The sequence below is a fragment of the Alosa pseudoharengus genome, unplaced genomic scaffold (genome assembly GCF_046254945.1).
Source record: "Alosa pseudoharengus isolate Yale_2024_CS ecotype anadromous, Long Island Sound unplaced genomic scaffold, YU_APseudo_1.1 YU_APseudo_1.1_scf_8, whole genome shotgun sequence".
NCBI classification, from domain to species: Eukaryota; Metazoa; Chordata; class Actinopteri; order Clupeiformes; family Clupeidae; genus Alosa; species Alosa pseudoharengus.
In genome coordinates this window covers 40639379-40649646 of record NW_027468870.1, presented here as the reverse complement: position 1 = coordinate 40649646, position 10268 = coordinate 40639379, and the positions used below count along the sequence as shown (strand labels likewise).

Below are 10268 nucleotides of genomic sequence, written 5' to 3'. Positions count from 1 at the left end.
AACCAATTCCAATACTTCGACACGGTCACCGTTAGACTAGGGGGAGAGAGGATGGGAAAAGATCTGGGCACAGTTCTTCCAGAACTTCGTGCCAAGTAAAAGCGTTATCAGTTTGTGTGAATGAAACGAAGCGTAGGCCATAGTGTGACATGCGTAAAACCAATGGTGTAGAGATGACGCCACTGGGTTTTATTTAAGTGAGCCTACGTTTGCATGTAGGCAATTTATATTCACAATACTTAGGCCTACTAAAATAAATAACATTTTATTGCATTTGTATTGGTTGTTTAGAGTAAAATATTTGGGTCGGTTCTAAATTGACAGGGTCGGTCGGGTTACGGCAAACGAAAATATTTTTAAGGATGGCCTCATTGACAAATAAGGCTTTTAAAAATGTATTTTTAAAATAATCTTTGAAGTTGGAAGACTTTAAGTGTTTAAACTAGGACTGTCAAAATAATGTGTTAATTTTGATTAATTAATTACACAGAAAGAATAACGTGTTAAAAAAAAATAACGTTGATTAATCGCATTTAGTGACATTTGACCCAGTGTAGTCTGGCTACAGTGACTGAAGGAGGCAGATGAGAAAGCACTGCTTGGTCCTGTGAATGAAACATTTAGCCTACGTTTAAAAAATGCCAGAACACGTTGACAGGAGCATCATTGTCTACTATTTCTGCAGTAAGGAAAATCCGTTGCCTACCATAGGAGTTCGTCAAGTCTGAAGTAGCACCTCAATGCAAAGCAATACGGAGGTACGAGTTAGCACACCTCTTGATGATAATAATGCTAGCCGCCAGCCTTGTCAAAGTTATCTTTGCAAACGTATTGTTTACTTAGCCTATACCCTATGACCGACTAACTAACAACCCGACAAACTATCTTACTAAATTGACGATGAGGTCAAAAATATCCAGGCAACACTCAGGTGTGAGGAACCACTGCAGGTTTATTCACGATACCGGGAGCAGGTCACTAGCAACAGCATGTTCCAGTAACACTACTCAAAGTTCTCTAGGGCGAAGCCCCATCTTATACATGTTAATTACATTGGTAATACAAATCACATGAGTACAATGGTCTTTTCCAAAAATCCTCATACATGCAGAAATACAACAATACATATACACTTCTTGGACATAGCATGTGATCCATGCGCCATACGCAAGTCATGTGGCTACTCCAAGTAAGTAGATAATTGGTCAATACAATACATATACATCCTTCAGCATTCTCTTGCCATAGTCTAGTTCCTGTCGGGATATTCCTAATATTACTGCATCAGGCAGAATACCCTTAACTCGTGACAAAGGGGGTCGCATGACCTTTATTAGAAAATCATGACATGGAGAGAGCAAATGACAGACAAAGCAAAGTTGATGCACAGTATTGAATGTATAGAAAGCATACACAGAATATAAAAAATGTTAGTAATCCAAAATTTCTCCTTCATTTCCCCCCTTTGGGGCTTAAGGCCACAAATAAGTTTTAGTAATCAAAAACAAAAAAATCCAATTTCCAATAACATCGTCCAAAAACATTTCCCTATCATCATATCAGGGTAAAACTCATTTCACAATTTAATATCATTCTATCAAATCTTTTGTCCAGTTTTATTTATCCAAACAGAATCCATTAATGTTAACATATTATTCAAGGACGAACCACCTATAAATTGTTCTATCCCTGTCACACATACCATGTTAAGGCAATCTTTACTAGTACACAGTCGAGATGCAGAGCATGCAGAATCATCAGAAGTCCTGTAGGGAAAAACACGCATTTGAAAAGACTTTTCTTGGCACACCCAGCAGGTCTCATTCGTCCCTGCTACAGTTCTAACTTGGAAAGCCACTTCACAGGCTTTATTAGAACCACAGATCTCCTCCTCTGGAGAAGTGGGCATAATCAGTAAGAACACACAGAATAACAACACTAGCCCCACTCTACTCCCAGTTACAAAACAACAAAAGCTCTATTCTATCTTCAACAGCAGAGCTGGCTTGGGTTTTTAGGCCCTCCCCAGGTAACTGTCCAGCGATGATGAAATATCTAGCTAAACTGGAAATAAAACAGTGCTAGTTTAGTGTCTACTGATATCTTGTTTCTACTTTTAATATCCACCACTGATTCGGATGATGGATGGTTGAATCCACTAATTTAAATGGACACTGGTGTACCACACTAATTGATTCCCCTACCCTAAAAGGACTTCACATGTGTACTTAGTAAAATGTGTAACAATCAGAGCATACTTCCCTTCATTTGCAGTCCAATACTTTCTAGTTGTAATGCAGGTTAAAACAGCAGGATCTTGCAACACTTCCCTTATCCCCGATGGAACATATATCCAAAGGCCTACTGGCGAAGTTTGCCAAAACCTCCGCTGGTCAACCTCATAAATTCACAATCCGTTGAGATAATGTTCCGGTTTTTTCACCACTCTACAGTGTGACAGATGAATCCAACAGTCTCTTTCCGCAATTCTCACTGCGGTAGGTGTAGACAACAGAACTTGATACGGTCCGCGCCACCGTTCTTCATTTCGAATAAAAAGCGTTTTCTTCGAAAGTCCTTAACAAGCACTGGGTATGTATCCAGAAAACTTTGAGGCAAAGTCAACTGCACCTGTTAAGAAACAAAAGATAGAGCAGCAATCAGTTCTCGCATGTAACCAGACAAGGTAACAACTACATGAGGTTAGGATTAGGTAAACCTGGAATTGGCATGGGACGGGCAGTCAAAATCTCAAATGGGCTTAACCCTTTTGATCTTGATGCACGGCCTCTGAGGTAGAGGAGAACCAAAGGTAGAGCAGTCAACCAATTCCATCCCATTATTTTAGTCAGTTTATCTTTCAACATTCCATTAACATTCTGGCCATTTTGAAAACATATCCACAATTACAAGGCAATATTCATAACTTTTGCATTTTGTTAATTGATCAATTGAATAAAATCCATTATAATATATTCAAACGGGTCTGATGGTGGTGGGTGATGCCCTCCTTGGGTTCTCACTGTGGGTGCGGTGTTATGTTTTAGACAGGTAATGCACCTATCACAGTAAGCAGCTGCCGCGGTGGTGAATCCTGGTGCAAAATAAAGTTGTTCTATTGTTTTTACCATAGCTGTTGCACTCGCATGATCTTAACCATGAGTGACTTTATCAACTATATGAAAACATGATTTTGGTAAAACAGGCTTGCCTGTTGGAGTATGTAGCCACAAATCATCATTATTCTTTTTAAAATTTTTCCATTTTCATCTTTCTTTTATATCTATTTTATACATTTAGAAACACTAAAATTCAGAATGTCTTACAAACTCAGGTGGTATCTTCCTCTCAACTCCCCCCTTCGCGGCACTTTTAGCAGCCGAGTCAGCCCTCTCATTACCAAGGCTGACCTCATCAGCGCCTCTAATATGCACTGCACACTTAACCACTGCTAAAGCAGAAGGAAGCTGAATTGCCTCCAGCAACAATACAATGAACTATTTATGTTGTACAGGTTTACCAGTAGCCGTAAGAAAGCCTCTTTCTTTCCATATTGCTTCATGGTCATGAACAATTCCCCAGCAATAACGACTATCGGTGTATATGCAAACAGATTTTCCAGCTGCCAACACACAAGCCCAAAAAAGTCCAATCAGATCAGCAGATTGGGCAGAAAAAGTTGGAGGGAGCGAGTAAGATTCAACCACTTCAAATTGATTCACCACAGCGTAGCCACTCCCTACCTCTCCAGATTCCAAGCGTAATGAGGAACCATCAACATAAAAAATTAAGTCAGGGTTAGTAAGGGGTTCCTCAGATATATCAGGACGAGGTTTAATACAAATTGTTATGACATCACAGCAATCATGGCATGACAACGTACAAGTGTGACGTGCTAAAGTCAATAACACATGTTGGTACGAGAGGAGGCGGGCAGTTGTCAGATGTGATGTCTTTGCTTGTAAAAGCAGTGCATCCACGTCATGTGGAACATGAACAGTCAAAGGATGCATTAATACTAGATCCGCACAAGCCATTACTGCATTTGAGGCAGCTGCAACAGACTTCAAACAAGGCACCCAGCCTCTTGCTACCGGATCCAGTCTCTTTGACAGATAGGCTATTGGTCTATACTGTCCACCATGCAACTGACATAATACCCCAGACATGTAACCTCCTTTTTCACACACAAACAAATGAAAATCAAGATCATAATTAGGCAATCCCAAAGCTGGAGCTGAAGCTAAAGATTGTTTCAAAATCACAAAAGCAGTCTCACAGTCGTCAGTCCAAGTTACAATGTCAGTCAAACTCTTACAAGCATTTGCGCATGCTCGGAGAGGTTGTGCTTTCTCCGAGAAGTCTAAAATCCAAACACGACAATAACCAATCATTCCTAAGAAGCTTAACAATTGCTGCTTTGTCCTGGGTCTCGGACAACCAGTAATTGCAGTGATGCGTGACTCATCCAGGGCCCTGCAGCCAGGAGTAAGTATGCAGGATCTGATATCACCAAGTAACTAACAGTCCAGGATCAATAACGAAGTTATTTGCCCTGGATTAACATTACAACCAACCAATCAGTGGCAAGTTTGGATTGTGATGTCATTAAAAGTGCGACGTGAAGGTGAAAAAAACAGGCTCCCGCCAATTTCAAATTTCAGAGCTACTAGCCGTGCATCGCAGACAAGTGGATTCTTCACTGTGTGATTCTTTACAATCGTGCCTTACAGGTAAGATAGCCTATTTCCAAGAGTTTTAAGCACTAATTTGGGGGGCATGGGTTGCATTTGTAATGGGGGGAAGTGTAATGTCTGACATTAGGTTATATGATGTCAAAACCATTATAGAGTTAATGTGTCTAAAAACAATCTAATAATGATATCTAGCATAACTAGGTAGTGTGCTAGCTGTTATACAATTGGAAAAAATTGAGTTACCAAGTCTGATATTGATAAGAAATAAAATATTAGTGCCCAGTTATATCTCTTAACATGATGGAATGTCTGTCATTAGGCTGTAAGCACTTTGATCCTATGAAAAACAGGCTACCTAGCATGACCAGCTAGTGCAATAGCAGACTTGTGGTGGTATGAACTAGCCTAAAGGTAGCTTACTACTAAAATGTTCAAGCTAAGCCAGTGTGAGTCTGTAGACATGTTTGCATAAATAACATTACAGACAAAACTCCTTAGCAATGTGTGTTTTAATCAAACGTTATGGCATTAGCAACGCATATATGCATATGCGATGCTACAATTAGCTGCAAGTCTCCTGCCTCACATGAAAGTGGTGGTGTTGGGGGGCAATTTATTTCTGACAGACAGAAATGCCACACCTTCATTGATAGCAGTGGAGGTGATGAAAGTGAATTTGAATTGAAACAGATAAGCAATTAAAAATAAAGCGTTAGTCCAGGGGGCATCACAGAATCACATTTATCCTGTGGTATCGCAAAATGTTAGCCCAGGACCATCACAGAGTGACATTCATCCTGGACTGTTGTTTATTGTTAGTCCTGGACAATCACAGCCACAGTCATTCTATGCTGTCATTAAGTGTTGATCCAGGACCATCACAGCATTACATTGATCCTGGACTGTTGTTTATTGTTAGTCCTGGACAATCACAGCCACAGTTATTCTATGCTGTCATTAAGTGTTGATCCAGGACCATCACAGAGTGACATTCATCCTGGACTATTGTTTATTGTTAGTCCTGGACAATTACAGCCACAGTTATTCTATGCTGTCATTAAGTGTTGATCCAGGACCATCACAGCATTACATTGATCCTGGACTGTTGTTTATTGTTAGTCCTGGACAATCACAGCCACAGTTATTCTATGCTGTCATTACGTGTTGATCCAGGGCCATCTCAGAGTGACATTAATCCTGGACTGTTGTTTATTGTTAGTCCTGGACAATTACAGCCACAGTTATTCTATGCTGTCATTAAGTGTTGATCCAGGACCACCAGCATTACATTTATCCTGGACTGTCATAGAGCGTTTGTAAAGTCAAGGTCATTTTTATTCTTGACCTTCGTGCAAGATTATGCACCGTTATGCCATATTTTTACCTTCATGAAGGCAATTTGATGGTAAACAAACTTGTCATAGGCGAATTGTTCACCTAGCATAGCTGTACAGCATAGGCCTAGTGGGTCCCTACCGAGAAACCAGCTGTGCAACTTCCAAAACCAGTGCCCCGCCAAATCTAGCAAGAATCGTAAAACATACCTTGTCAGTATATAGAGCTCTTTGGAGATAGTTTTTGCCTGTAGTTAATCCTTCACCTCCACAACAAAAGCATTTGCATTGTGTAGGGAGGGATATATGTCGGAAGAACTTTGCTATTTACAGTAGCAGAGTAACATATAAATGCATTGTGACTCTAGAGGGAACTATACAGTCTGTAAAGATACCTAAACCTGAATAGTGTACATTTAAGTGGTAGCCCAGGACAATCACAGCATTACAGTCCCAGAGTAATTGCTGCCATTAAATCATAACTCTGGCATTATGCGATCTATAGCCCTGTTGTTCAAGGTCACAAGTGCTGTCTATATAGCAAAAACTACATTTTTCCAGCACCTAAAGCTAACCTATCAGGGCACTTGGCTTAAGTTTGGTTAATTTCAAATGCCCAGTTAGGTTAGTTTTAGCTGCTGGGTTATTTATTAACTGTATAATGGAAAGTATTGTGAGTAAAGTCTGTGGAGGTTAAAAGCATGTGTTATTTTCTTTCAGAGATGGAGGATATTATTAAAAAAGCAGTTATCAATGAAGAGAAAGGAAAAGGTGGATCCAGGAAAGCTAAACTAGATGTTTGTGTCATACCACGTCAACAGAAAGATATTCATACCATTGTAATGGGCAAACTGAAAAACCTGGATGGACAATACAGCACATTCAATTGCACCTCAAAGAAAGACCAGGAAAAAAATTATTTCAAATTTAATTGTCTTCGGTTTGGACATCCAAAGCCGAAAAGTTACCGATCTGTAGGCTGCAAGGCTTATGTCTCATTCAAAGTCAGCACTTATTGGGAAGGTTACACAGTAATTGTACAGCGTGTATATGACCACCATACTAACCATAGCACCAGCGATCCTGGGGATGTACACTCAAACTGTATGGCCCCTGAGCTGAAAATTAAAATAGAAGAGCTCCTTTCCCTTGGAACAAAACCAGACATAATATTAACCGAGTGTCACAAGTGGGCCAGAAATCAAGGACACAGTAACGTTCATGATAGAATGTACTTTGTCACTCCACGTGATATTGACAATGTGAGAACAACTGTCACGAGAAGGAAACACTTCAATTCTAATGACAACCAGAGTGTTGAATGTTTATTGACTGGGGCAATGCAAGAGCATGTGTTATTTTACCAGCCATACACGTCATATCAGGAGCTGATTATTCTTCTTCAGACACCGATGATGAAGTCAAACTTAGATAAATATGGAAAGCAGCTTGTGTTTGTGGACACCACTCACTGTGTCAATCAGTATGACTTTCCTCTGCTCACACTCCTTGTAAGGGATGATCATGGACGAGGAGTTCCGGTGGCATATGCCATTGTTAGCAACGAATGCCAAAACACTCTGGAGAAAGCTCTTGCACAACTGAGGAAGCAGTTCTTGTGCCCTCCAAGGTAAACCGAAATCAGTGTTTTGTTTTATGTGTGCATGTTGCAATTGTGTGACGGTTCTCGTGTCAATGACCTGGCTCATGCCTCTCTAGTATCTTTACTAATCTAAAAACGTAAGCCTGTTGGGCACATCTTTACATTGGCTGTGTATGGTGTCCAAGTTCATTTTTTTTTTTAATTTATACTGTATTGGAACCTACACCCCCACCATGCACTGAGTTTTGGTCACACCCATTTTGCCATAACCTTCCTTTTAGGGCATTCATGGTTGACAAGGACTATGCTGAAATCAATGCATTATCAAGTACTTTCCCAGAGTCTGCCATCCTTTTGTGCTGGTATCACGTCTTGCAGGTAGATCATTTTTAAGTCCACTGCATATTGCAATAGCTTTTCTTTACACTCTCAGATTTAGTCAGTGTCCTCCATTGTTTAATTGTTTCCCTTAATCAACAGGCAGTTGAAAGATGGCTATCCAAAACGGACTCTAGTGTGCATGGACCCTCCAATGTTAAGATCAGAGATTGCATAATATCTTTTTTTTGCAAACTCAAGGCTTGTAAAACTGTAAGTGTATTGTAAGTAGGTCTGTGCATGCGTGGACTTGATAATATAGGCATTACTATGGTGAAGTAGGCTATAGCGATATGTTGTGAGTTGAAATTCTAGGCATGTTTTAGGTGTACTGTACATAGCTTATTTGTAGTATTTTGACATATCTTCATCATGTTACAGCATACTACATCCACTAATGTATTTGAAAATGATGTGATTCATGTACCATGTAAACTTGTGTTTTTCATATTTCTTGGAGGTTGCTGAATACAAAGCCACATCAGAGAAGTTCTGTCATGAATTTAAACAGTACCCAGCTGTGTGCCATTACTTCAAAAGGCACTGGGAGGATATTGGGCACATGTGGTCAAATTATGGACGTTGCTTCAACCACTTGGATTCGGAAACGAATAATGTGATTGAACGGTAAAAATGTCATTTTTGCCCAACCTTACATGCTATACATACTAAGTTATTAGCCATACATATCCTACTGTGTATTTAACAGGTGTCTAGCATTGATAGCAATCAGTATAATTATTGTTTTATAAATATTGTTCTTCAGATTTTTCCACAGGCTGAAGTACCAGTTTCTCGGCGGCTCCAGAAACAGGCGCATCGATGACCTCATTCAAGTGCTTCTGGGAAAAGCTGAGGATTACTTTACAATCATCCAAAATTTGCAATTTGCTGGACGTATAAAGAATAAATGCACATTCATTCATTGTACTTCACCAGAAAAAAACAGAGGATTTGATCAAAGTAATTCTGACACTCTGTATGTCCCATTGCCAACCACTGGAAGCACTACAGTTGGCAATCTAATCACAGAGAAATCAGTGCAAAGTCATTCAGACAGTGCAGATGTCCCTGGGCCAACCATATGTAGCACTAGTACTATGGATAATCTAAACACAGATAAATTGGTGCAAAGCAATTCAGACAGTGCAGGAGTTTCTGTGCCAACCATGGGGAGCAGTACTACTGAGTTGACAAGTGTTGAAAAATTAATGAATGTCACGCGGATTGTTAGCTGTTGGACAAACATTCCCAATCGCATTGAAGATATGATAGACAGACTACATAGCCATGTTGTACAGGCAGAGAGTCAAGGTCACATCAATGTCCCATATCCCATTAATGTTGTTGACAGAACCCTTAAAATCAGACCATTATTTCCAAGTCGAAAAGGTACTATGGGTTCAGGCACTTTGTCTTGCAAAGCTGAAACACCAGCGAAGACAGTGGAAACCCCTGATTACCCTCTCAAAAAGCGATTGAGAAGCTCAACATTTAAACATAAACGCCTCAGATTCTCTAAGCAGTAATGGGGGTCAGGGCAATTCTAAACCAAACCCTTGTAGTGCAACAGGCAAAAGATACTGTCTAATGCTCTTACAGTATAATTATGTGTGCATATTGATGATATGTGATGAAAGACTGTCTCCGCTGTTACTTGTAGCGGATGTTGCCCAGATCCGGGCCTGATCTGACCTCAGGGGTGTATAATAAAACAAGAGTTGGTTAAGCTATGAACTCTGTTATGACGGTGAAGTTGGTTCTGATTCTGTATGAGATTAAAAATTGTTTGATTCAGTATAACATGAATGAGAGTACTAATAAAGCATGTGTCTAGAACACAAATTATCGTGCGTGTTCTGTGTCATCTTTACACCCCCCAACACACACACCATTACACCCCACACAACCAGTAGGCGTAAGTCATTTAGAGAATGTCAGAAGGAAGTAGGTACATAATTGACTAATCTTTATGGAGAATACGGGGGGGGGGGGGGGCTTGTTTCCTTTCAGTCTATGGAAAAAAGTGACTGCATGTAGAACGCACATTATTAAATAATAGATTGCGCCTGCGCCAGCTGACATGACTCACAGCAGATATGAAATTTTGTCTGCATTGGCTATGGTGCAAATTCCCTTACTATTCATTAAATTGAACATTATGACTGACCATATAAATCACTATATGTTTCCTTAATAAACCATTGTAGGCATACATTTAAAAACTCATATCACACAATTTGGTTAATTAGATTT

General features: G+C 39.9%; 1 protein-coding gene across 2 annotated transcripts; it reads left to right on the top strand.

Annotated features, from left to right (window-relative positions):
- The first annotated feature begins 911 nt into the window (after nucleotides 1–911).
- On the top strand, nucleotides 912–9828 carry LOC143111645 (uncharacterized). 2 transcript variants are annotated; one of them, XM_076273902.1, is made up of 6 exons: nucleotides 912–4733; nucleotides 6752–7661; nucleotides 7916–8012; nucleotides 8115–8225; nucleotides 8473–8639; nucleotides 8779–9828. In XM_076273902.1, exons 2-6 carry the CDS (start codon nucleotides 6754–6756, stop codon nucleotides 9539–9541), a joined length of 2046 nt encoding a protein of 681 aa, XP_076130017.1. In that variant the 5' UTR covers nucleotides 912–4733; nucleotides 6752–6753; the 3' UTR covers nucleotides 9542–9828. The 2 variants fall into 2 exon arrangements, with proteins under 2 accessions (XP_076130017.1, XP_076130016.1); XM_076273901.1 differs by having other exon boundaries at nucleotides 912–7661.
- The last annotated feature ends 440 nt before the right edge of the window (nucleotides 9829–10268 follow it).